The sequence below is a fragment of the Hippocampus bargibanti genome, linkage group LG06 (genome assembly GCF_051943395.1).
Source record: "Hippocampus bargibanti isolate YZ-2025 linkage group LG06, ASM5194339v1, whole genome shotgun sequence".
Classification (NCBI taxonomy): domain Eukaryota; kingdom Metazoa; phylum Chordata; class Actinopteri; order Syngnathiformes; family Syngnathidae; genus Hippocampus; species Hippocampus bargibanti.
The window spans coordinates 30,786,488-30,814,377 of record NC_142739.1 but is presented as its reverse complement, the minus strand read 5'-3'; the positions used below and the strand labels follow the sequence as shown (position 1 = coordinate 30,814,377).

Genomic DNA, 27,890 nt, shown 5'->3' with positions numbered 1-27,890 from the left:
GTTGCCTCTTGATGATATCCGAGTGAAGTTGCCGTGCTTTCTCTGCAATAATTTTACCTAGTTCCTCATCAATTGTGTTCTTTTTAGCTGGGTTGATAGCTTTTTGCATCAAGTGTACAGATGGCTTGTGCGGGTCATTTGTGGAGCCTGATTGATGGGATATTTTAACCTTGCAGTCTACACACTGCCTTTGACCTATCAATGAATTTCAAACGAGTCCAAATGTCTCTTCTGTTTTCTATCCATTTCTCACTCGCTCTGTCGTCTGCCTATCTATTTTTATTTGCAGCTCTATGTTTCTGTACCCCCCCTCACTGCTGTGTTCTTGACCAATCACATGCGGGTTTAACTGAAGACTGGGTGCGGGGAATAGAGGACAAAAAATAGTCGGCTTCCATTTTGTTGTCAGGAGAACGGGCTCGTTTGCGAACGACACATCACTCATTGTGGCGCTTCGTGTGTACCCGAAAAATAGTTTGTATGCCAAGATTAAATTCTCGTGAATTTAACATTCATAAGCCGAAACATTCGTTTGCTAATGCGTTCGTAAGGCGAGGTATCACTGTATGTGGAAATATAACTGACATAAAAAATGGCTCATTTGTGTCTGCACTTATAGACGACGAAATTTTGACGATCTGAAATTTTAATTTATTGCGAAACACAAACGACACACGGCAAGCAAGGCTCATGGCCAACACGCAAAAAAATGTTTTCTTTCCAAATCATCATCGCCACTTTTCTTTCACTGCACCCGTTTGATTCTGGGGTGCCTTTGAACCTCCTCAGGTGACCCCTGCAGGCCCAGCGGTGGGGTGAACGACCCTGTGGACTGTTTGCACTTTTAGAGGACAAACTGGGCTGTGCATTTTGTTCCTTTTTCTGTAGCCAAAACGGTGGCCTCTCTGAACCAGGAAGTAGCTGCGCTTCTGCGTGTGATATGGAAACAAAACAAAATAAAAATGCTGTATATTCCAGAGTATAAGGTGTGCCCCCAACTAATTTTCAAACTTTTTCCGTTTAGAAGGCGCACCTTAAATATACCGTATTTTCCGGTCCTGGCCATTGAAATGAATGGGAAAGAGCGCCCTTGGTGGCCGCTGGCGGTACTGCGCTTCCGTTGAAACGAATGAGAAAGTGGCATGGCTATTGAAATGAACGGGGGAGATCGCCCTTGGCGGCCAAAGTCGGTACTGCAGTCCCTGGTAGCCGCTCCATAGACATGAATGGGGAAAGTGGCCCGGCTGTTGAAATGAATGAGGTGAGCGCCCACTGGCGGCCGCCTCTAGTACTGCGCCTCCGTAAAACAATGTCCATTGAAATGGTTGGGAGACAGCGCCCCTGGCGGCCAAAGACGATACTGTGCGGTCATAGAATTGAAAGGGAGAATGGCTTGCGCTTTGAAATGATTGAGAGATGGCACATCCTGGCGGCCAAAGACGGAACTGCACCTACTTTGAAATGCTCCTTCATTTCGTTGCATAAACACGGTTGCGTACTTACTTCTATCTCGTGTAGATTTGATACTTTTGCACTATGAACGTTTTTTTTGCCTGCACACTTTTGGTGCTCCATATACAGGTAACACCCGATTTACGATTTATAATAATAATAATAATAATAATAATAATAATAATAATAATAATAATAATCTATTTCATTTCTAAGCGCCTTTCAAAACTCTCAAGGTCACTTTACAGTCACAGGATCATTTTTTTCCTGTGGGTGAGCAGCGGCAGCCACACGCGCCAGCGTTCACTCAAACCGGAAGTAACTCAAATAGATAGCAAGCTAGCAAGCGAATAGATAGCTAATAGCTAGCGAATACATAGCTAATAGGCAGCGAATACATAGCTAATAGCTAGTGAATACATAGCTAATACACTCAACAGCGTTCTCTCAACCCGGAAGTAACTCAAACAGATATAAAGGTAACTAATAGATAGCTAATAGCTAGATAGATAGACAGCTCGCCAGCTAGATAGCAAATAGAGAGCTAGCTACTTAGCTCGATAGCTAATAGCCAGATAGATAGACAGCTAGCCAGCTAGATAGCAAATAGAGAGCTATTTAGCTAGTTCGATAGTGAGCCAGCTAGATAGCAAATAGAGAGCTAGTTAGCTAGCTCGATAGCGAGGAGCTAGATAGAAAGCAAGCCAGCTAGATAGGAAATAGAGAGCTAGCCAAAATACGGTAATCGTCACGGCACACCACCTGCACTTAGGTCTACATGCCACCAAACGTAATGAAGGCCCGGGGTCGGCCTTCACAAACCCATATCTACGGCGTTGCCGGGCGGCGCCTCGCCGCGCTTGTACACGCTAACCGTCACCTCCACCGACTCGGCGCCGTAGCGGTTGCGCACCAACACGGCGTATTTGCCCGAGTTGTGAGTGCGCACGTCGTTGATGGTGATGGTGGTGCAGCCGCGCTCCCTGGTGATGAAGAACTGGTCCTCGCCGGCGATTTGGCGCTCGTTACGTAGCCAGAAGACATCCGGGGTGGGGTCGCCTTCGATGAAGCACGTCAGGCACAAAGACTGCCGGCGGCGGAAGGTTGGGAAATTTCAAAATGGGGCCAAATCGGAGCAATCGAGGTGAGAAGGCTATTTCCTACCTTGCCCTCCATGATGGCCACCACGTCCGGGAGACCTTTGGTCACTTTGGCTCGATCTGAAACAAACTCAGAGCTAATTCTGGTAATTAAAAATATGATGTAGCCTGCCATTCCCCAATTTGTTGGGTTATTTTTTTTTTTTTTTTTTTTTTTTTTTTTTTTTTTTTTTTTTTTTTTTTGCTTGGGTGCCGATACAGCGCTGGCCAGACCTCTGGCAATGTTTTTTCCCTTCCACGAGAGTGAAGCATTCGCCTATTTGTCCATGTTAGCGCCTTGTTACATCTTAGGCTGTTGTTTATATATTTATATATGTATATAGCTAGCTGGCTAGCTGTTAGATGTCTAGCTGGCTGGCTGTTACCTGGCTAGCTGTTGGCTATCTGGGTATCTATTAGCTATTTATTAGCTAGCTAGCTAGCTAGCTTTCTATCTATTTGAGTTACTTTGGGGTTGAGGGAGCGCTGGCGCATGTGGCTCCCGCTGCTCACCCACAGAAAAACTTTATCCTGTGACTGTAAAGTGTAAAGTGGAGTACTTTTGCTTTTAAGGCTGCTGTGTTACTTCCGGGTAGAGTGAACGCTGGCGCGAATTGCTGCCACTGCTCACCCACACAAAAATACGAACAAAAATGTGACTGTAAGTGTCCTTGAGAGAAACCATGTCTGCACTCAAAGGGTGTTGAAAACGAGTCTGAATAGGCAGAATACAATACAACACAACACAATACAATACACTACACTACACTACACTACACTACACTACACTACATATTGGTTTTCATAGGAAAAAAGAGTATTTTGCTATCTATCTCCCTGGCCGGCTATCTAGCTAGGTATGTATTAGCTATACAGCTATCTAGCTAGCTTTCTATCTATTTGAGTTACTTCCGGGTTGAATGCAAATGCTGCCCCCTTATGGCAGAGAAAAAAAACCTAGAGGTCTGGCCAGCGTTTTAGTTTCAATGCCGTGTTTTCCGTCAGGTCGCTACCAAGCAACCAAACGTCCGTGATGCAGGTTGAAAAACAAAAACAAAGCTAAACTCCGCCTCCTCTCGTCACTTCCCGTCACGTTTTTGTCACTTACTTTTCTCAATGACGGCCTCTTGCCTGCAAGGATTAAAACAAAATGTGGGGTTAGCCAGCGAACCGGTGGAAGGCTTCGTAACGAAAACCGAGTGGGCTTACGTTAGCCTCTGATGCTCCAGCAACGCGTCTGCAAAAGCTGGAAATCAAACAGGGAATCGTCCTTAACACAAGACCTGTGGTGCATTTCTGGCCCCCCACCGGGACTACCTTGTCCGGACAGATCCAAGTGACGACGATGCGTCTCGCCGCCGTCAAACATCTCCAGGGTGTATTTGCCTTTGTCGTTTTCGCTGGGGTTGAAGATGTCCATCCAGACCATGCGCACGTTGTTGCCCATCCTGATCCTGGACTGCGGTTCCATCCGTTTGCCCCTGCGGGAAACGCAAAAGCTAGCTATTTGCTGTCTATTAGCGGTGTGTTTGCTGCCAAATTGTGTAAAATAAAGTCAGCAGGAACAAAATCTCAAACGACAAAGTCATCAGAACAAAAAAAGTCCAAAGTAGCAAACAAAACCACGAGTAAAACATTACAAGATGAAACAAACCTGACAGGGTGAAGCAAACAATGACGCGACAGGGAACGGTCTGCCGGGAATCAGATAGCCAGCTATTAGCTTGCTAGCTAGCCGGATAGATAGTAGATGGGTGGGAAGATAATTCAACAAATAAACACATACGTCATCCAACAACCAGTGTTCTAAAAGGGAAGATAATTCCTTCCCACACCAGCACGGTTTATATTGCTCGCTATTGGCTATCTGTTAGCCATATAGCTAGCTGGCTGGCTATCTGTTAGCTATCTTACCAGCTAGCTGGCTGGGTGACTGTATATAAGTGAGCTGGCTGGCTGTCTATCTATAAGCTATCTAATGGCTAGATAGCTAGCTTTTTATTTATTTAGTTATTCCAGGTTGAGTGAACGCTGGCGCATGTGGCTGCCCCTGCTCACCCACAGAAAAACTTATCCAGTGAATGTAAAGTGACCTTGAGAGTTTTGAAAGGCGCTTACGAATGAAATGTATTATTATTATTATTATTATTATTATTATTATTATTATTATTATTATTATTATTACATAGCTGGCTATCTAGCTATCTGGCTGGCTATCTCATTGGCTACCTATTTGCTGTCTATTAGCTATATGCCTAGCCAGCTTGCTATCTAGCTCGCTATCTATTAGCTATCTAGCTAGCTAGTTATCTATTAGCTAGCTACCTTTCTATCTATTTGAGTTATTCCGGGTTGAGTGAACGCTGGTGCGTATGGTTGCCGTTGCTCACTCACAGAAAAACTGATCCTGTCACTGTAAAGTGACCTTGAGAGTTTTGAAAGGCGCTTAGAAATAAAATGTATTATTATTAGTAGTAGTATTAATATTATTATTATTATTATTATTATTATTATTATTATTGTTAAGCAGATTCCTTACTTTTATTTTTATTATTATTATTATTATTATTATTATGATAAGGCTCAGTCATGAACGTCAAGCGAGTCGTGGGAGAGGACTTTGTGGTGAACGTCTGGCCACCAGGTGGTGCTGCAGGCTCACTTTGGAACCGGGCTCACACCGTCGATCTCGTTCCTACCATGGTTCAGTCAAATCACCGAAATCATGGAAATTCTTTCAAATCAAAATTGAAGATTTCAGAATGCAAGTTGATGGCATATGTTGATGGAATGAAAGTTTGAGCTTTTTCTTTAGCTGCACTTGACACAAATCATTGGACTACGGATTAGGGCGAGAGGTCGAGGTACGTACGTCAAGACCACGGGTGTCAAAGTCGAGGCCCGGAGGCCAAATCTGGCCTGCCGCATTATTTTATTCGGGCCGTGAAAGCTCATCAAATTTGTGAAATTCCATGTGCATCTATCAAGCTAGCTAGCTAGTGAGCTAGCGATTGAACTAGCAAGCTGCCGATCAAGCTAGCAAGTTAGTGATCGAGCTAGTGAGCTAGCGATTACGATAGCGATCAAGCTTGCAAGTTCGTGATCGAGCTAGTGAGATAGCGATCGAGCTAGCTAGCGATTGAGCTAGCAAGTTAGTGATTGAGCTAGGGAGCTAGCGATGAAGCGAGCGATCAAGCTAGCAATCCAGCTAGTGATCAAGCTAGCAATTGAGCTAGCGATCGAGCTCGCAAGTTTAGCGATTGAGCTAGTGAGCTAGCTGATCACACTAGCAATTGAGCTAACGTTCAAGCTAGCAAGTTAGTGATTGAGCTAGTGAGCTAGCGATCGAGCTAGCTTGTGAGCTAGCTAGCGAGTTAGCGATCGAGCTACCTAGTGAGCTAGCGATCAAACTAGCAAGTTAGTGATCAAGCTAGTGAGCTAGCGATCAAGTTAGCGACCAAGCTAGCGATTGAGCAAGAGCTCGGCCTTACTTGAAGTCCCAGCTGGTCTTCAGGGCGCTGACGTAATACGTGAGGCAGCAGTAGAGTCTGAAACCTTCTGCCGTGCTCTGAACCATCAGTGGACCCGCTGACAATCCTGCATAGATGGACAAATGGATGGACGGACGGAGAGAGAGAGAGAGAGAGAGAGAGAGAGAGAGAGAGAGAGATATGGCGTTGTCATGTCAACCCTTGCGAGGTCGGGTCTCCGCTGGGCGACTCGCTCACCGCATTGTTTGCTCAGCCGCTGGAGAAGCTTGTCGTACTCTGTAAATGAATGAATATTATATAGTAAATAAATAAATAAATAAACTCTGGAGGACTTTCACCCCGCGAAAACCAATTAGACCCTGTGCACCCTGCACACCACCTTTTCCTGCTGTGACTTTCCTCACCTTCATTCTGCAACGCCAAGGTGCTGACGTCCTCTCCTCTGGCATCCGACACCACTGCTTTGTACGAGCCCGTATGCTCTTTGTCAATCTGAGGACACACGCATGAATCATCTCCGCCATTTTAGAGGGCGTCACGGATTGTATGGTATCGTATGGTATCGCATGGTATCGTATGGTTTCGTATGGTATCATATGGTATCGCATGGTGTTGCGTGGTATCGTATTGTATAGTATCGTATGCTGTCGTATGGTGTCGTATGGTGTCGTATGGTATCGCATGGTGTCGCATGGTGTCGTATGGTGTCCTATGGTGTCGTATGGTGTCGTATGGTATCGTATGGTATCGTATGGTATCGTATGGTATCGTATGGTATCGCATGGTATCGCATGGTATCGTATGGTATCGTATGGGCTTGGGATAACCTGCGGGATGGTGATCGCAGCAATCCCAGAGGGGGCGTCGTAATCAGGCTGCACCTGTTCCGCTCCGTCCTTGGACCACTTGAGGGTCGTTTCTTTGCTGGCGTTGGTCACCTGACGCAAGTCAAACGTTTGTTCAGAACTACAAATGCGGACACGTTTACGAAAGATTTTACATCCATTTGATTTCTAAGCGCCTTTCAAAACTCTCAAGGTCGCTTTACAGTTACAGGATCAGTTTTTCTGTAGGTGAGCAGCGGCAGCCGCACAGGCCAGCGTTCACTCAACCCGGAAGTAACTGAAATGGATAGAAAGATAGCTAGTTAGCTAATACATAGCTAATAGATCGCTAGCTAGCTGGAAAGATAGCTAATATAAAGCTAACTAGCTAGCTATCTAATAGATAGCTAATAGATAGCTAGCTAGCTGGATAGATATGTAATAGATAGCCAGATAGCTAATAGATAGCCATATAGCTAGCCAGATAGCTAATAGATAGCCAGCTAGCAAGCTAATCGATAGCTAATAGATAGCCAGCTAGCTGGAAAGATGGCTAATATAAAGCGTGCTAGTAAATAGATAGCTAATAGATAGCCAGCTAACTAGCTAACTAATAGACAGCTAATAGATAGCTAGCTAGATGGATAGATAGGTAATAGATAGCCAGATAGCTAATATATCTATCTAGCTAGCTAGCTAGCTAGCTAATAAATAGCTAATAGATAGCCAACTAACTAGATAGCTAATAGATAGCTAATACATAGCTAGCTAGCTGGGTAGATAGCTAATAGATAACCAGCTAACTAGCTAGCAAGCAAATAGATCGCCAGCTAACTAGCTAGTTAGTTAATAGATAGTTAATAGCGAGCTAGCTAGCTAATAAATCTCTAATAGATAGCCAGCTAACTAGCTAACTACCTAATGGAGAGCTAATAGATAGCTAGCTAGCTAGATAGATAGCTAATACATAGCCAGCTAGCTAGCCAGATAGCTAATAGATAGCCATATTGCTAGCTATAAGGTAGCTAACCCCAGAGAAGCGGCAAAGAACAGATGGATTTTTGGAGCGTCGCACAAAGGCAGGCGAAACCAACGCGGTCGTCACGGAGTACCTTGCACTTGATGGTCACTTGACATTCCTCGTCAACATCCCACGACAAGACCTCCTCAAAGTACGGCCCTGCGACGAGACAGGAAGAGGCCAACCGTGACGCCTCCCGTGGCTTCTCGGAAGCAGGCAAGCGCGGGTGTCTCACCGCTTTTTCTCTCGCAATCGCGTCGCTTGGCGTTGGCCAGGGCTAGCAGCTCGCGGAATTCTGAGCGATGAAGGGGGTAAAAGACGCTAGGTGAGCGCAGCCAGTCCAACTACAGTGATACCTCAGCTTACGAACTTAAGTGGTTCCCAGGAAATGTGTGTAAGGTGAAAAGTTTGTCTTCCAAACATTTTTTTCCCATAGGAAACCATTAAAATAAGAATAATCCGTTCCCAGGTCCCCAGAAAACATCATTTTCTACTAAATAAGCCTTAAAACTACACAAAATACAGTGAGACCTCAGCTTACAAACTTAATTGGTTCCCAGAAAGTGTGTGTAAGGTGAAAAGTTCGTCTTCCAAACATTTATTTCCCATAAGAAACCATTAAAATGAGAATAATCAATTCCCAGGTCCCCATAAAATGTACTTTTCTACTAAATACGCCTTTAAACTACACAAAATATTCCCTATTTTGTGTATAATAAATGTGCTATTGTATTGTAATTCAAGAAATAAACTATACAGTAGAATAAAGTAGTTTTATTGACCTTTGTGATGGTGGTTGAAGTACTTGCCTCTTGATGATATCCGAGTGAAGTTGCCATGCTTTCTCGGCGATAATACCATCACTCACTGTCCCCTGCTAGCTCGTTCATCCAAATCAACAGAAGTTTTCAACCTCTTTTATTGCCTGAGATCGTTGCAAATGTAATGTTCTTAAGATGAATGGTTCATTAGCTAAAATGTTGGCAAACTGAGGTATCACTGCTCGCTCGAGTCAAAGAGGCAAACTGAAGGAATCAGAGAATTGGACATTTTGCTTGAGGTTTGAGATTCTGCTTCTGATTTGAGACTCCATCCGGGCGCTGACTGACCGTGATCCACCAGGACGCAGGTGAACTGGTTCCTGGCACGTCCGTCGCGCAGCTGGGCCATGTAGGAGCCTTCGTCCTCGTGGCTCATGCGATCGATCAGTACCTCCACCAGACCGCCGGCCTTGTCAAAGTTGATCCGGCGTCCCTGAGCGGGCGAAACGGCGGAAAAGTCGGGCATACAGTGATACCTCGGCTTACCAACACTTTAGCAAACAAACTTTTCACCTTACAAATATTAAATTCGCGAGGCATATAAACTAGTTTTCGGCGGATGAACACGAAACCACGCAACGCCACGCTGGCTGGCGGACTAGTTTTCATCACCCCCTTTCTTTGAGTGCAGAAGAGGTTTGTTATTGAGTGTAGTACTTTTGCTATTATAGGATTGAAAAAGACCCCACCACAGGCGAAGAGGACACCAAAGAAAATGACGGTCAAGCAGAAGAAGGAGATCATCAAAAAACACCAACGGGGTGTGCGTTTGTGTGACTTAATGTTCTAGTACCAGTAACGCTAAGTTGCTACGTGTGGCTAAGGGTGTTTCTGTGTTGTCTAAGCAATCGTCTCAGGCAATAGCGGATGTTGAAAAACTTACTTGGGATTAACGAAAAACTGCTAGCAGGGGACAGTGTGAGTGAGGGTTTATCGCCCAGAAAGCACGGCAACTTCACCCATAAAACAACTTTTTTATACAGTACACTTTATTTCTTAAATTACATAGCAAATTTATTATACATAAAATAAAGCATATTTTCTGTAGTTTTAAGGCTTATTTAGTAGTAAAATGATGTTTTATGGGGACCAGGGAACACATTATTCTCATTTTAATGGTTTCTTATGGGAAATAAATGTTTGGAAGACGAACCTTTCACTGTACACACACTTTCTGGGAACCAATTAAGTTTGTAAGCTGAGGTATGACTGTATTTGGCACAAATCGTCATATGGGCTTTTGTGCTCCCTACGTGGAACGTTGCGACGGTGGAGCGAGAGGCCGAGGGCGCTCCTCAGCTAAACGGCCGTTTGGATTGGCAAACCTCAGCCGTGATCATTCCGAGAACGGCGCGTAATCAGCGTTACGTTTGTCAGATGGTACTCGGGAGATGACGGGCGGATGGGAAATGAGACGCCATTATCTGCCTGAGTGGCAGTCGCTGCCGACAAAAGGGCCCAATGCCCCAATCGCCTGAAAATTGGACTAGCACAGCCCGTCTGATGACCCATTTGTCACAAATATGACCATATATGGCACTGGTGTCCAACTCTAGGCTTGAGGGCCAAATTTGGCCCACGACATCATTTTATTCGGCCCGCGAAAACAAATCAAGCATGTCAAGTGCCATGACGCTAGTTAAACTGTCTTCTCTTCTGCTCTATTATGTCGCCATGATGTATTATTCCAAAAACTTTATTTATCTATCTAGCTATCTCGCTATCTAGCAATCTATATATCTAGCTATCTACCCAGCTATCTCTATCTGGCTAGCTATCTAGTTAAAAAGAGAGCTAGCTAGCCTGCTTGTTAGCTAGCTTGATCGCTCGGTAGCTCGCGTGCTAGCTTGCGAGATCGCTACATCGCTCGCTACCTAGCGAGCTTGAAAGATGAGCATGGAGCAAGTTTGATTTGCTTTGGCGGCCCGAATAAAATGATGTGGTGTGCCAGATTTGGCCCCTGGGCCTTGACTTGGACACCAGTGATGTAAGGACTTAGCCAGCTAGCTTTTTGTTGTTTGTTTTAACTTCAAGATGGCGAATCGGTGCTGTTTGCCATGGTGATAATGAGAAGCCACCATTTGCTAACTGTCGTTTGTCTGCTCGCTCATGACGTCCTTGTCCCCGATTGAATGACTCACGGTGATGCCCCCCTTTCCCCCCACTTCCCCCTCCCATTGAGGCGCTTACCGGTGTGCTGGAAATCTCTTCGTCGTTGAAAACGAGACGCAGTTCGGCATCGTCGCTCAGACTTTGCGTGTGAAGCCACAGACGCACGCCGCCCGTCTCTGAAACCTCCACGTGCCAACCCGACTTGAGTGCGATCACTAGCCAACGATCAATAATCATCAATGATCACAAAAATTGACAATCAATAACAAGAATTGGCATACATGGATTTTGGACTTCCCGGCTGAGTTCTTTGAGGCGCTCGAGATCTGCAAGAGAGAAAAAAAGCCTTTGCGGAATACAGTGATACCTCAGCTCACGAACTTAATTGGTTCCCAGAAAGGCAAAAAGTTCGTCTTCCAAACATTTATTTCCCATAAGAAACTATTAAAACAAGAATAATCCATTCCCAGGTCCCCATAAAACATCATTTTCTCCTAAATAAGCCTTAAAACTACGCAAAACACAGTGATACCTCAGCTTCCGAACTTAATTGGTTCCCAGAAAGTGTGTGTAAGGCGAAACGTTTGTCTTCGATCGCTAGCATGCTAGCTCGCTAGCTCACTAGTTCGCTCAATCGCTAGCTCACGAGCTAGCTAGCTTAACAGATGAGCATGGAATTTTACAAATTTGATTTGCTTTCACGGACCGAATAAAATGATATGGCGGACCATATTTGGCCCCCGGGCCTTGACTTGGACACACCTTAAAATGGTGCCGGGGGCCATTTTGCCTCACCTTCGGCAGTGAGGAGGTAGCTGGACGAGAGGCTGGGATCGTCGCTCATCTCCACGGTGTAGAGACCCAAATCCTCCTCAGAGGGGTCGCTGAAGGTCAGGACAGACCTAGTGGAGCCGTCAAACGGATTCTGGCATCAAGTGCGTTACCGAACAAGACATCCTTTTCCCCAATTGCCCACCCCCAAATGACATGGTACCCACCTGCCGTCCTTGTTGTCAACCTGCGCTCTTGCGTCGTCGATGGGCTGCCGGTAGTTTTTGTTCCAGAGACCCTCGTTGCCGTCGGCGACGTGATCGCAGGCGAAGCCCAGGTAGATGAAGCCGTCGTCGTCCACGCCTGCTTCGATCTTTGGGCTGTCTGAGGTTGCGAGACACGAGCGACACTCATGCCATGTTTCTCATCGAGAGGGGGTGTATTTAAAAATATAATAATATCAATAAATATAACAATACATTACATTTATACATTTCCATTCAAAATGGCCGACATGACGTTTACACGATAGTATAGGATGTCAATCTGTTTCTTCTTTTGTTGTTTTCTATTGACTACTATTATATACCAAACTGTTCACAGTTCATTTATACATTTGATAACTTTTAGTGTCGTTTTTTATCATTTTAGATTTCATATTATAGATTTTTATGACTGTATAACTGTACCTGTAATGTATACAAAGCTGTTTACTGTACAGTTCATTTATAAATGTTAACGGCCAGAAGAGGTCGCCCGACACACGCTCGGAAAAAAGCAGTGTACAGTACTACAGGAGATGTATCCGAGACAGCGGTCGTGGTTGTAAGTACGGGTGGTCGTAACTCGCGCTGGTCGTATCTCGGATGTTACCTGTATTTGTTTATACAGCGCTTTAACATCAGCTGAAGCTGGAACAAAGCGCTAACATGGAAAAAGGGAAATGCTGACCCCCTTGCGGTAGGGTAAATATTTCCAGAGGCCATGGCTACTGCTTCATCAGCACCCAAGCATGAAAAACCAAAACCCAAACAAATTTGGGAATGGCAGTGAATGAATTACAAAAAATAGGAGTGCAGACCTGGCGACGTCAGCGCCACGACCGGCTCGGAAGGGAGGGAGGGGTGTCCCGTCCCCGCCTCATTGACAGCTGACACACGGAAACGGTAGATCTGACCCGCCTGGAGACCCGAAACCTGGTTGTCAAAACAAACATGGAGTCAACGTTTTTCAGTGGGTTGGTCATCCACATGTCCGACGTTCCCGTTTGAACGTTTTGGATCTCGTTCCAGACCGGATCTTGGCTTTTGTGATGCGGGTGACTTTTCTTGGGTGAAAACCGCAGAGTGCTCGGCAGGTCTCCTTGATGAATCCCCTCACCTGATAATGGGTGTCGCTAACGGGCTTGTCGTTGACGGCACTCCACTCCTCGGACTGCTCGCCCCGGCTGATTTCCAGTAAGTAGCCCGTGACGGGAGCGCGGCCTTCGTAGAGCGGTGCCTCCCACAGGAGCACCAGCGAGTGGTCCTTCACCTCGCGGACCTCCAAGTCAAAGGGACAACCTGAAGGAGATTGAGGGCCGAGACTGAGTTTGGACTCCCGGGACCAAATCCAAACTAATTGGAGGTTGATCGTCAATGGACTAAGGTCCCTCGCCCCCGTTTCAAGACTCACCAGGCTCCGGCATGGTCCATTTTTCACACAGGAAAGCCTCGCTAGGCTCTGACGGCTGGCCCACGCCGACCATGTTGATGGCAAACACGCGGAACTGGTACCAAAGACCGCCGCTCAAGTTGGAAATCTATGAAGACCATTTAAAAAACCAGTCAGGAGACTAACAGGGTCCAAATCGTGACTCGGTCATCTCCTCGTTCATCTAGAACTGCTTCCTACAACAAAGACTGTGCAGAAAGCCCAACCGAGCTTGACGCTGCACGGTGGCTGCCATGTTTGTTTGGATTTCTGGCTGCTGAGTTACATTTGAGAAGACATTAACATCAGTTTTCTCTTGAGACCACCTGGACCGATTTTGCGTTGGGAAGAGAAAGGATCGGAACGCAAGGAACCACTTAGAAAGGCAAAATGGCTTTCTGCAACACACAAAAGATGGAGGACGAGGTTGACGGAATGGACCAACCGTGGCCCGCCTCTCGTCGATTGGCGTCATGGTGACTTCTCGCCAGGCGTGGGTACCGGCCTCCCGTTCGTTCAGGTAGTATCCCCTGATGGGAGTTCCACCGTCCCGGCGAGGCCTCCTCCAGCCCAAAACCATCTCGGAGCCCGTGCACATCAGCAAGACGATGTCTGAAGGCGCCGAGGGCACACCTGCACACCGGTAAAATAAAGCAAATGATGAATGGCGGCGGCGGTAGGGTTCCGACATTCGCTCTTTGAGTCCGCGGTGGCTCCAAGCGGATTGAAAGTCAAAGAGACGTCGGCAAGAATACCTCAGTGGTTGATCTGGACCGTCAAGGCACTTACGGATGGCGGCTTTGACGAGGACGGGGGGCGACTCGTCCGAGTAGTCGCTCTTTCCCGCATGGCTCACTGACTTGACCCTGAACGCGTATTCCTTTAGAGTCTGGAGGCCGTGGACTATAAACCTGAAAGAATCGCTCCATGATATGTTAATGGGAAGGAGAAAGCAGATAGGGGCATCGTTTGTGTTCATGGCCACCTGGGGTCGCTGACTGGTTTGTTGTTAACCACCTTCCAGTCCTGTTGACCGGTTTCCCGACAGTACAGGTAATACCCCAGTATGCCTTCTTTTTCTTTGGGCTCTTGCCACTGAAGCGACACAGAGGAGTCGGTGTCTCGAAAGGCCAGGATGGAAGAAGGCGCAGCGGGGGCACCTTGGACAAAGCGCAATGTTTCCATCAGCCATCTTGGACCAGCATTTCATCCTGGTTCGGACGCTTACTAGGTTATTTGCTCGCACACTTCCTTACTTTGCGGTTTTCCCAGGCAGATGGGCCCGCTGGGATCGGACGGCTCGCTGACGCCGTACTTGTTGACGGCTCGCACTCGGAAGCGGTACCGGGTTCCCACCAGCAGGTCAAAGACGGGAAACCTGGGCGAGTTGACCACAGCGTCCCGACTGACCATTTCCCAGCCGCTCTTCCCTTCCTGTGACTAAAAGCAAGCCCGAGACACGAGTCAAAGCGCGAGTCAGTATGAGAGCTCCTTTCAAACTCGTCTTTTTGAATGTTTGGCTTTGGACCTGGTATGTGGACTTGTTTTGTCCTGGAACTGTTTTTGTGCGTTCTCCTCAGGTAGGGGTGTCAAAGTAATTTTTTGCCAAGGGGGGGGCACATTGTTGATCGCTAGCTGGCTAGCTCGATCGCTCGCTGGGTAGCTTCATTCAACTCGATCACTCGCTAGCTCAATCCCTAGCTAGCTAGCTTGATATATGAGCATGGAATCCCCATTCCCAAGTTTGATTTGTTTTTGCGGGCCGAATAAAATGACATGGTGCACCAGATTTGACTCCCCGGCCTTGACTTTGACACAAGTGTCCTGAATTCTTTTGGGCTTGGTGCGCCGGTGGTTTCAAGGACCTCCAAGACTCCATTCCAGTGTGTTCCACTGGAATGGAGTCTTTTGGAGTTGCACCTACCCGCTCCACATAGAAGTTGAGGGGCTCCTTCCCTCTGGGTTTTGGCTCGCTCCAACTCAGCACCATGTACGTGTCGCTCACCTCGGAGGCGTGAACATCGGTCGGGGGCAGGGGGATTCGGACCTGACCTGCATCATTAAGAAAGCTCGGTCCGTTATTTCCTGGCGAATGGTACCCTCTAGTGGACTTGTTGTAAATCACACCACTAGTTTTTCAGTCTGGACTGATTGAGGCTTAGGACTAGTGGTACCCTCTAGTGGACTTGTCGTAAATCACACCACACTTTTTTTCTGTCTGGACTGATTGAGACTTAGCACTACTGAAGGCCTGGCCATGAAATCCACGGCACGCCACTGGATATCAGTATATTCCAGAGGAATTCTATTCAGTTTATTTCCGAGCAAATGGTGCCCTCTAGTGGACTTGTCGTAAATCACACCACACTTTTGTCAGTCTGGACTGCCATGAAATACACTGCCCGCCACTGGAGAAACGGAATGATCAATAAGGGCACCGCCGAAACGAGACTAGGACACGTTTTGGGACATCGCTACCATGCTGGAATGACAAACGGTGATTCTCACCTTCCAGATCATCTTGGTTGATGACAACGGTTCTTCCCCCGTCCACTTGGACTATGGCAAAGGGATTCGGGGTTATTAAAAGAAGGAAGCCGTGCACCTTTGTGGTCCCAAGTTGGGCACTGCGTGGTGGCTGCAGAGTCCGGAATCCAGAGTCCGGTGTGCCTCCCTTACCCACGTTCCGGTCATGTTGAAGGGGGTCCTCGGCGAGAATGGGTTCAGTCGCCTTGGAGGGCCGACCGACGCCGGCTCCATTGACCGCCCGAACTCGGAACTGGTAGAGGGCTCCTTCCTTCAGCCCGAACAGCGGGTAGCGGCAGCTTTTGTGTGGGTGCTCGTTGCAGCGCACCCACTGGCCCTGACTGAGGTCACACCTGGAAAAAAAAGATGGATGGTGACCGGCTGATCGTAAACAAGGATGATCAGAGTCCGGCACCGCCACGTCTGGAGAGTAGGGATAGATACATATAGGGCCAAAACTACCAGTAAGACTTTAGTTTGGTAACGATGCTTCTTGGATAAGAAGCGAAACGTCTGACACCTTCAAAGAAGTACAGATGACGACTGAAGAAACCTTTTCATCCTGTACGACTGAGAGCTTACACAGACGCCTTGCAAACAAATAATTAGGGAATGTGGTTGGTCAAGTATACCACCCCTAGCATCTCAAACATTGTTCTGAACTTTTCAGCAGCAAACAGTCAAGATTACAGGGTGGTGCAATTAATTTGCACAAGGGGATAACGGCGGTGTCCAAGAATAAACGTGGGTCTCTTTCTGAGAACTTGAAGAGCCATCTATTGCCGCGTTCCGGAAAACAAAAGAGAGACCAGTGAGGATACAGTTTTTGTACGAAGGAGACGGCTGTTGCTAGGGAACTGGGGAGCTATTTTATCCTCTTGCTCTCGCCACAAAGCGGCAACGTTGACGAAGTCCAATTAAATGAGATCCAACGCAAACAAGCGCTCGGTAACCACCGGCGGCTCCCACGGACAAACGAGGTCCTTTGCACAATGGGCCCAAAACGACAACGCCAGAACAGATTTCCGAACCAAGTCCAAACGCAGAGGATCAACCGGATCGATCGGCGCGCCGATAGCTTCCAAGCGAAGACCCGTTTCTCCGGCAGGAGTTTACGATTCCGTTATTCACAGTTGTCACTTCTTCTTACCTTTCGATGTAATACCCCTCGACGGGTGAGGTTCCGTCAGCGCTGGGTGGCTGCCAAGTGAGGAAGACGTAGTCTTTGTGGATGTCCGACACCTGGACAAGCAGGGGGGACGCCGGACCTCCGACCGGTGTGGCAGACGCGTCTGAGTTGCAACAGAAGTTTGAGACGTACGAGTGAGGACAAAGTTTGGGACAGAAACTGCAGTGATACCTCAGCTTACGAACTTAATTGGTTCCCAGAAAGTGTGTGTAAGGCGAAAAGTTAGTCTGCCAAACATTTTTTTCCCATAAGAAACCACTAAAATAAGAATAATCCGTTCCCAGGTCCCCATAAAATATCATTTTCTACAAAACAAGCCTTAAAAATACACAAAATACAGAGATACCTCAGCTTACGAACTTAATTGGTTCCCAGAAAGTGTGTGTAAGGTGAAAAGTGTGTCTGCCAAACATTAATTTCCCATAGGAAACCATTAAAAATGAGAATAATCTGTTCCCAGGTCCCCATCAAACATAATTTTCGACTAAATAAGCCTTAAAACTACACGAAATATACCTTATTTTATATATAATAAATGTGTTATTGCATTCTCATTAAAGAAATAAACTGTAATGTATAATAAAGTAGTTTTATTGACCTTTGCGATGGTCGTCGATGTTGTTGCCTTTTGATGATATCCGAGTGAAGTTGCCGTGCTTTCTCTGCGATAATACCCTCAATCACACGGTCCCCTGCTAGCTGCTTTTCATTCATCCAAATCAACAGAAGTTTTTCAACCTCTTCTATTGCCAGAGACCGTTGCTTGGACAACACAGAAACACCCTTAGCCACATGTAGCAAACGGTCGACTTAGCATACTGGTACTGGTCCTTAATCACACCATACATTTTACATGAGTCGCAGTCGCAGCTATAGCTGCAGTCAAGGTTGTAGAGCAGGGGTGTCAAAGTCATTTTTTGCCGCGGGCCACATTGTAGTTATGGTTTCCTCTCGAGGGCCGTTATGAATTTGGGGAACCCATTAGAATGTTTAAATCCCTTCAAATATTACATATAGAGCACACAGCAAATCAATGAATAACTCGTTTTCAAATCTGAAGTCAAGAATAATGACTTTTATTGTGGTTGACATCCCAAAATATAAAATTTTGGCTCAGATTTTAGCAATCATCATGGAATTTAACAAGTTTCATTTGCTTTCGCGGGCCAAAAAAAATGATGTGGCGGGCCGGATTTGGCCCCCGGGCCTTGACTTTGACACCTGTGTTGTAGAGTCATCAAATCGTTATTGATCGTCTTGAAGGCGCTCTGGTCGCAACCCGACGCCTTCTACGGTCCTCACCTTTGACGTAGACATAGGCACTCGATTCCAAGATTCCATCCATGGTCTTCAGGCGCACCGTATAAACGCCTTCGTGCTCTTTGTAAACAGTGCGAATCGTCATGGAAGCAGCGCTACTTGTTGTCTTCATGTCCAGATCGGCAGATCGGTGCAACGGCGTACCTGAAACCGTGATACCAACGCATGCTATTTGGACCCCGTCCAGTTTGTCCGGGTCAGTCGCCCGTTGACAATTTACCGTCTCGGAACCAGGTGACGTCCTCCTGGAAGCGCAGCAAAGGGCCACTGAAGGAACAGTTCAGGGTGAGACTTTCGCCTTCTTTCACCCACGTCGGTGGAAAGGCGGAGGCAAAACCGGCTTGCTGCAAGGCTGCAAAGACCAAGTCCAAAACCTCATTTTAATAATAACAATAATAATACATTTCATTTATAAGCGCCTTTACTATGTCTCAAGGTCAATTTTCATTCACAGGATACGTTTTTCTGTGGGTGAGCAGCGGCAGTCACACGCGCCAGCGTTCACGCAACCCGGAAGTAACTCAAATACATAGAAAGCTAGCTAGCTAATAGATAGTCAATAGATAAACAGCTAGACAACTAGCTATATAACTAATAGATAGCCAGCCAGATAGCTGGGCGGTCCCAATGATTTTTTTCGCCGTCCTAACTGTCCGTTCAAGTCGGATTTTGTCCATTTCTGTGGCCAATGAAGTGATTTCAGACTTCCGTGCAGCAAGTATGTTCGTCTGAGATGACAGATTCTCGAATGATCGGGTTCTCGCGGAACGACGCCTCTGTTGCGAAAACCTTCTCACAGACCGTGACGTGGAAGTGCGGGACATGAGAGGAGGCATTCCCTTAAGTGAAGGGCGAGACAAAATCCAAAAGACAGTTGACAGCTCGCGGATAGTGAACAATTCCTGGCACACTATCACTTCGGCTAGCGCTTGTCAAAAGCACTGAGGCGAGGCACTATCTCCCTAAAAACAAAACAAAACAGAAACGAGACGACGGGTTCTGTGAGAACCTTTTAAAGCTGCTGTCAGAACCGAATCAGCAGTGGTGGACCGTCAAGGCCTGCAAGGTCAAAAATGGCGAGCGCCGGCTAGCATCACTAGTTAAAAGAAATGTGGACGCTACTTACCTAGCGTCCGGGAATCATCCGAACCAGCCGTGGCTCCTTTGTACGCTACGTGGCGAAGCGCCGGCCGATCCCAAACGAGTGGAGAGGAAAAACACAAGAAAAGAGATTCCGATTCAGAGGACGCACTCGTGGATGTTCAAAGTCACTTACGCTGCGTGTCATCCAGAGCAAACCGGCTTCGCGTTAAATGGCCGCTAGTGGGATTTTTCTTCAAGAACACAGACTCCTTATATAGTACAGTGATACCTTAGCTCACAAACTTAATTGCTTCCCAGAAAGTGTGTATAAGGCGAAAAGTTCATCTGCCAAACATTTATTTCCCATAAGAAAACATTCAAATGAGAATAATCCGTTCCCAGGTCCCCATAAAACATAATTTTCTACGAAATAAGTCTTGAAACTAGACAAAATAAAGTGATACCTCAACTCACAAACTTAATTGGTTCCCAGAAAGTGTGTGGAAGGCGAAATGTTCGTCTGCCAAACATTTATTTCCCATAAGAAACCATTAAAATGAGAATAATCCATTCCCAGGTCCCCATAAAACATAATTTTCTACTAAATAAGTCTTAAAACTACACAAAATAGACCTTATTTTATGTCTAATAAATGTCCTATTGTATTGTCATTAAAGAAATAAACTGTACTGCATAATCAAGTCATTTTATTGACCTTTGTGATGGTCATTGATGTAGTTGCGTCTTGATGATATCAGAGTGAAGTTGCCGTGCTTTACCCTCACTCACAATGTCCTCTGCTAGCTGCTTTTTGTTAATCCAAATCAAGAGAAGTTTTTCAAGCTCTTCTATTGCCTGAGACCGTTGCTTAGACAACACAGAAAATCCCTTAGCTCCATGTAGCAGTGGTCGACTTAGCATACCGATACTGCGATGCTAAGTCACACAAACGCACACTTCGTTTGGGTTTTCGATGATCTCCTTGTTCTGCTCGACCGTCATTTTCTTTTGTGTCCTCTTCGGCTTCACACTATCTTGTGGTGGGGTCTTTTTCGGTCCCATAATAGCAAAAGTACTCCACTTGATAACAAACCACATTTGCACTCAAAGGAAGGGGGTGTGTAAAAGTAGTCCGCCAGCCACCGTGGCGGTGTTCGACTGTGTGGTTTGGTGTTCTTCCGCCGAAAATTTGTCCGCCAGCCACCGTGGCGCCGTGTGGTTTGGTTGGTCCGCCGAAAACTAGTTTGTATGCCTAGATTATATTCTCACAAATTTAATGTTCGTAAAGCGAAAAATTCGTGAGCTGAAGCGTTCGAAATTGAGGTATCACTGTACTGTACAACCGTGACTTCATCCCAACAAGTCAGCACGTAAACGGGACTATGATGTAAAAGACTGCTTTCAAAATGGCCGAAAGACTCACAGTTGACCAGCAGCGTGGCGAAGGTCATGGCTTCACCCAGGCGACTCTTGGCCACCACTTTGTACACGCCCGAGTCTTCGGGAGAGCATCTGGTGGGAAATACGGGATGGAGGCAAGTCGGCGGAGAAACAAGCGTTCCCAAACGTCGACATGGAGAACTTTCCGGCGACGCACCTTCTGATTTCCAGATAATTCAGACCAAATGCTTGCTGGAGTCCGTAATTCCACGGCATGTGCGGCTTTCTCAGCACCGCGCCATCTTTGTACCTTCAAGACACAACAAGCCACTCCAAGCAATCTGCCTTCAATGCATCTTCTCGAGCACTCGTCCTTCTTACCAGTCTTGCTTGAAATGGACTATTTTCTAGCCGAGGAGTCGAGATGGCCACCAGTTGATTACAGTAATCAGATTACTAGTAATCCGATTGAAAGTAATCAGGTGACAAGTAATCAGATCGCTTGTAATCAGATTACAAACAATCTGGTTACTTGCTATCTGATTGCTTGTTTATCTGATTACAAATAATGATCTTACCGTATTCTGATTCATGTAATTTGATTACTAGTATTTTGATTGCTATACTCTGTTTACTATGAATCTGATTACTTGTAAACCAGTAAGCTATTTCCCTTAGCCTGTAAAGGCTATTTCCATTTTTGGGGGGTTGTGCTGGTAACTCTGCCAGACAGGTCCCTGCTCTAAGGCTGGGGGAGTTCTGAACCACCGAACCCTGAGACCGACTCACCGAACCCCTTAGGGTTCCATCGAACCCAGTTTAAGAACCAGTGCTCTAGCTATGAACTTTCCTAACCCTGTGGAACTCCATCCCGTTCCTCCATACCTTGCACATTGTACCACTTACATTGAGATTGTGATTCTGAGGAACCAGCTCAGGAGATGCACTTACCATGTGACCTGAGGCGGTGGGCATCCTTGGACCACGCAGGCGAGCTGCACCGTCATACCCTCCCAGACCGTGTGGGCCCTCAGAGGCACGGAGAAGTCGGGCACTTTCAGACTTAGACGCTCCAGATAGTCCAAGTGTTCAGAGGCCTTCTTTTGTGCCTTCAAGCAAATCAACAGCCGCTTCAGTAGCCCAAACGTCCTTCTCCCCAGCTCCCCACATCTTCCAGCTCTACCTGGCACATCCCGAGGCCTTCCCAAGCCAGTTCGGTGACAATAGTTACCTGTTTGCGAATGGCCGCTTTGTCCAGGCGGGAGCGTAGCAAACGTTGGCTGCGGGTCACGCCCCCCTGCAACTTCTCCGCCTCGTTCCCAAACATGGTCCACTTGTCTCGATGGTAGCCTTCGTCGGACGCTTGAGTTTCCCTGAGGATTTCCCTGACACACCCAGTAGTCGACGATTAGCTTGATGAGAATTTGGTTGATCGTGGTGAAAACATAACAAAGGCCACCGTGTAAAAACATAGTGGCGACCTTCACACGATTTGTGACCTTCCCTGTCACCAATACATACAGCGATACCACAGTTTGAGAACGCTTTAGTTCACGAAAATTTCACCTTACGAACATTAAATTCGCGAGAAGATAATCTTGGCATACAAACTAGTTTTCGGCGGACAAACCAAATCACACAGCGCCACAGTGGCCGGCGGACTAGTGTTCCTTGAGTGCCGATGTGGTTTGTTATCGAGTGGACTATTTTTTCTATTCTCTACGACCAAAAAAGACCCACCACGGGCTAGTGTTAAGCCAAAGAAGACTTTAAAACAATCATCAAAAAACACGAACGAGGTGTGCGTTTGTGTGACTTAGCGTCCCAGTACCAGGACACTAAGTCGACCATTGCTATGTGTGGCTAACGGTGTTTCTGTGTTGACTAAGCAACAGTCTCAGGCAATAAACGAGATTGAAAAACTTCTGTTGATTTGGATGAACAAAAAGCAGCTAGCAGGGGACAGTGTGAGTGAGGGTAACTTCACTCGGATATCATCAAGAGGCAACTACATCAACGACCATCACAAAGGTCAATAAAAGCACTTTATTATACAATAAAGTGTATTTCTTTCATAATAATCCAGTAGCACATTTATTATACATAAAATAAGGTCTATTTTGTGTGGTGTCTAGTTTGTATTTTGAGACTTATTTAGTAGAAAATGATGTTTTACACTATTATTCTCACGGATTATTCTCATTTTACTAGTTTCATATGGGAAATAAATGTTCGGAAGACGAACTTGCATGTATAATGAGAGTTGTCCATGTAATAATAATAATAATAATAATAATAATAATAATAATAATAATAATAATAATAATACATTTCATTTATAAGCGCCTTTCAAAACTATTAAGGTCAATTTACACTCACAGGATACATTTTTCTGCGGGTGAGCAGTGGCAGCCACTCACGCCAGCGTTCACTCAACCCGGAAGTAACTCAAATACGTAGAAAGATAGCTAGCTAATAGATAGCCAATATATAGACCGCTAGACAGCTAGCTATGTGACTAATAGATAGCCAGCCAGATAGCTAGCCAGCCAGCCAGTTAGCTAATAGATAGCAAATAGATAGCTAAGAGACAGCTAATAGATAGTAAATAGATAGCCAGCTAGACAGCTAGCTATATAACTACAGTAAAGTCTCGTTATATCGATATTCAAGGGAGTCCGAAAAAATATCGATATAACCGGGACTATCGATATATCCGACCCTGTTTGCATGTAATTTTCTCCGTGCGTGCATAGAAATAGCATCGATATAACCGGGAATATCGATATATCCGATATCGATATAACGAGACTTTACTGTAATAGATAGCCAGCCACATACCTAGCCAGCCAGCCAGCCAGCTAGCCAGATAGCTAGCCAGCCAGCCAGTTAGCAAATAGATAGCTCATAGATGGCAAATAGATAGCCAGCTAGACAGCTAGCTATATAACTAATATATAGCCAGCCAGATAGCTTGCCATCCAGCCAGTTAGCTAATAGATAGCAAATAGATAGTAGCTAGACAGCTAGTTACATAACTAATAGATAGGCGGCCATGTACCGCACTTTGTATGCATCTGGTCTGCTTGAGAAATACACTTGATTTGAGTTAGGTTGCTATTCATGGGCTGGACGTGTGGAGAGGAGCCACATGTTCCTCATTTGTTTTCTTTTTTGGAAGCGTGAAATGAGTTAGCAAAGTGCAGATTGTCTCGCCATCCTTCCTTCCTTCCCGTTCGGAGTTTCCCATTCAGGACAAGCGGGAGAGAAAACGCGTTTGGCGACGGATGAATGGGAGCCGCCATGAGCGTATAAATGCAAAAGGGGGGCACGCAATGACTCCTTGCGGGATCTTTTGGGTGAATCTGGACATGTTTCCTCAAGATGGCCTACCGCGGATACAACCGGAGGGGCGATGAGGACCCCCCACGGTTTCCGATGTTTTGTTGAGAGCGCGTCGTATGAATAGACGAAAGCGTCACACTTTGATTTCACGGGTGGCCAAAGCGGCAGAAGATTTGAAGACACTCCCAGCCGGGAGGAAAGAAAGTCATTACGTTCCCTTCGGCCTCCATTTTGTGCCGACAAAGCTTTTGCAGAATAACTTTTGGAGGCAAATTTGGTTGAAAGGCGGGCGCCAAGATGGCGGCCAATTGTTTATGCCTGCCAGCATCGTTAAATCTGCAACTGGGTGCCAGCGGCTCTTTTTGTTTTCCAGCGCTGTTTTCCCGCTTGACTCTTTAAGAAGTTAGTGATACGTCGGTTTACGAACATACGCCATCTCTACACTTGATGCAAAAAGCTATCAGCCCAGCTAAACAGAACACAATTGATTTGTTTGATTTTAGCCAGTCGCCACGAACCTCCCCCCCCCAAAAAAAAAAAAAAACGAGGGATGACGACTGTTAAATCTCACCAAATCTTGTGACGGGGAAGGTTTTTGATCTCCGGGATCTCCTTTGCCGACATCACGTCAGCGGGGAGGACGGGAACCAGATCGGAGTAGGAGACTTCCTCGTCACTATCAAGTCAAGAAAATCAGAATCAGAATCGTCTTTATTGGCCAAGTACAGTATGTAGAACACACAAGGAATTTGTCTCCGGTAGAACACGCGGCACTAGTATCATCAGAAGAAAAATGGAGGCCCTATACAGTTCGATTTGGGTTATAATGTTATAATGGCGACGGGGGAAGAAGCTGTTGAAATGTCTGCTGGAGTTGGTGGGCATGAATCGGTAAAATGAAAATCAAAATGAAAAAACAGAACCGAAACTTTTGTTCCATCGCTGCAACTTCTGCTTTTTTTTAAGGGGGTGGGGGGGTGGGGGTTATTTTAGTTCCATCTTTGCATCGACTCCCTTTTGAGAGCTACGCTGACAGGACGAGGTCGTCCAATCATATCGCGGCACCGCCCGCGGGCCCTGGCGGCGTCGCTGCGGCAAGCGGACGGCGTCGCACGCATATAAACGACTATCAAACACGCCGGCGCCTTGTATTGTTTGCGCTTCGGCGACGTTAATAACGGCTTCCTCAATTCCACGCGGAAAAGAGGAATAACAAAAGATGGCTGCTGTCAACATTTCCCTCAGTAACGATAATGCAATGCTTGACAACACCGGGGTCGGAATTTAACACCCTGGTCCAAACTTTGCAGAGTACAGTGATACCTTAGCTTACGAACGCTTTAGCTAATGAACTTTTCGCCTTATGAACATTACATTCCAGAGAATATATATAATAATATATAATCTTGGCATACGAACTAGTTTTTGGCGGATCAACCAAACCACACAGAGCGCAACGGTGGCTGGCGGACTAGTTTTCCTCACCCCCTTTCTTTGAGTGCAGACATGGTTTGTTATCAAGTGGAGTACTTTTGCTATTATGGGACCGAAAAAGACCCCATCGCAGGCTACGGTTAAGCCAAAGAAGACACAAAAGAAAATGACAGTCGAGCAGAAGAAGGAGATCATCTAAAAACACCAACGAGGTGTGCGTTTGTGTGGCTTAGCGTCCCAGTACCAGGATGCTAAGTCGACCATTGCTACATGTGCCTCAGGTTTTTTTATGTGTTGTCTAAGCAACGCTCTCAGGCAATAGAAGAGGTTGAAAAACTTCTGTTGATTTGGATGAACGAAAAGCAGCTAGCAGGGGACATTGTGAGTGAGGGTATTATCGCCGAGAAAGCACGACAACGTCACTCAGATATCATCAAGAGGCAACTATATCAACGACCATCATAAAGGTCAATCTATTAGCTAGCTAGCAATCTAGCTGGCTATTTGCTATCTATTTGCTAGCTGGTGATCTATCTGGCTGGCTATCAGCTCTCTATTGGCTATCTATGAGCTAGCTAGCTAGCTTTCTATCTGTTACTTCCGCGTTGAGTGAATGCTGGCACGTGTGGCTGCCGTAATTTATTATTATTATTATTATTATTATTATTATCAATGAACCCACTTTTATATACAGTACATTTCATTTCTTTCATTACAATACAATAGCATATTATACAACATTTATTATACAACCAATAAGGTATATTTTTTGTATTTTTAAGGCTTATTTAGTAGAAAAAGATGTTTTATGGGGACCTTGGAACGGATTATTTTCATTTTAATGGTTTCTTATGGGAAATACATGTTTGGAAGACGAACTTTTTGCCTTCCACACACTTTCTGGGAACCAATTAAGTTTGGAATCTGAGGTATCACGGTATTTTGTGTAGTTTTAAGGCTTATTTCGGAGAAAATGATGTTTTATGGGGACCTGGTAACGGATTATTCTCATTTTAATGGTTTCCTATGGGAAATACATGTTTGGAAGACAAACTTTTGCCTTACATACACTTTTTGAGAACCAACTAAGGTCGTAACCCGAGGTATCACTGTACCAAGGACTTTAAAAGAAATCAGTTAGTCAATCAATCAACCAACACTGATTGGGAAAGGAATGAAAAGTCGCCGCGGACGTCAGGCTCGGTTGGACACCTGGAGACGAATGTCTTCTTTTGACGATGCGAGGACACCTTGACGCTGCTGGACATGCTGGACGACTCTTGGTCCCGCTCTCGATGCATCACCGTCCTGGTTTCCATGGTAACCCCCAACGGCCAACTGTGGAGGTTCGAGTGAGGGATGGCGAGTTTCTTCGTTCTGAAAATAAACTCGCGGCAATCGATTAGGACTTCCGCTCACACTCCGGTGTGTCAATTCCAGTGTTCCATTAACTTGCCGTCCACCATTTTGAGGAAAGAGGAGCACCCGCACAAAAGCCACATAGGAAGCATGCAAACTCCGCACACCTCCAAGGCTTTGAAATGGACACAAGCTATACCAGCTACGCTAAGTCACTTCCACGCTACAGTTGCGCATGGCCCAAAGGCCCCAAGTCAGTCAAGAGCCTCCCTTTCTGGAAATACCCAAATAAATAGCCCAAATTCCCGGGTGTGCCACTTACGCTTTTCCTTCGAGGATCAGGTGGAAATCCGCCTCGTCGCAAAAGTTCCTGCGAAGCGCACCGTATCCCCTCTGCAGCGTTTGTCAGCGTCCGACGCCGAAACCAGACAAAGCGGCGACTTCGCCAAATATAGAAGCGTGCGTGCGCACGTGCGCGCGCGGCGAACATCATCAGGTCAAATTGGAAGAGTTGCGCCGGCTGCGGGATGAAACCTCGGGACACGATGACATGATGAATGAGTCGAGCAGCTGGCGCCAACAGCCGGCCGGAATGCTTTTGGGACAACAACGGGGCACACTTGGTAACTTGGCCCCGGAGCAAAGGTCGGCAACCTATGGCTCCCGAGACATCGTTGGACCTTTGGGGGATCGCTTCTGGATCGCACATGTAAAGGAAATATTCAGGATGTTTGCCTGCTCATTTCCTGTTGAGAACAATACTACTAATAATAATAAGATGAAGAAGAAGAGGAAGAAGAAGAAATTATTATTATTATTATTATTATTATTATTATATAATTTTTAAATTGTTAGTAACTTTTTAAAGAAAGTATTATTATTATTATTATTATTATTATTATTATTACATAACTAATACTACTACTACTAC

General features: G+C 46.0%; 1 protein-coding gene across 2 annotated transcripts; it reads right to left on the bottom strand.

Moving 5' to 3' along the window:
• Window positions 1–628: 628 nt before the first annotated feature.
• myom3 (myomesin 3) lies at window positions 629–27,440 on the bottom strand. Of its 2 annotated transcripts, none has more exons than XM_088999769.1 (37): window positions 27,282–27,440; window positions 26,813–26,977; window positions 24,738–24,842; window positions 22,053–22,206; window positions 21,773–21,930; window positions 21,039–21,131; window positions 20,865–20,953; window positions 19,485–19,529; window positions 18,579–18,710; window positions 18,341–18,502; window positions 17,000–17,141; window positions 16,003–16,202; window positions 15,832–15,882; window positions 15,248–15,375; window positions 14,580–14,763; window positions 14,309–14,483; window positions 14,113–14,234; window positions 13,769–13,956; window positions 13,306–13,432; window positions 13,012–13,193; window positions 12,713–12,827; window positions 11,859–12,015; window positions 11,656–11,762; window positions 11,142–11,186; window positions 10,939–11,075; window positions 9,037–9,181; window positions 8,163–8,222; window positions 8,019–8,086; window positions 6,910–7,020; window positions 6,487–6,574; window positions 6,320–6,358; window positions 6,083–6,188; window positions 3,909–4,072; window positions 3,801–3,837; window positions 3,700–3,722; window positions 2,617–2,672; window positions 629–2,539 (listed from the first exon to the last, which is right to left on the bottom strand). In XM_088999769.1, exons 2-37 carry the CDS (start codon window positions 26,917–26,919, stop codon window positions 2,267–2,269), a joined length of 4,275 nt encoding a protein of 1,424 aa, XP_088855895.1. In that variant the 5' UTR covers window positions 26,920–26,977; window positions 27,282–27,440; the 3' UTR covers window positions 629–2,266. The 2 variants fall into 2 exon arrangements, with proteins under 2 accessions (XP_088855895.1, XP_088855896.1); XM_088999770.1 differs by having other exon boundaries at window positions 26,813–26,938.
• Between the last annotated feature and the right edge of the window lie 450 nt (window positions 27,441–27,890).

Bases quoted from the DNA above. Each gene is read 5' to 3' on its own strand.
- myom3 (XM_088999769.1), bottom strand. From the start codon at position 26,919: ATGGAAACCAGGACGGTGATGCATCGAGAGCGGGACCAAGAGTCGTCC. The intron at 22,207-24,737 runs GTGAGATTTAAC...TGGGTGTGTCAG, and splicing joins CTTCCCCGTCACAAGATTTG to GGAAATCCTCAGGGAAACTC. The intron at 9,182-10,938 runs GTAAGCGCCTCA...TCGCCCGCTCAG, and splicing joins AAGAGATTTCCAGCACACCG to GGACGCCGGATCAACTTTGA.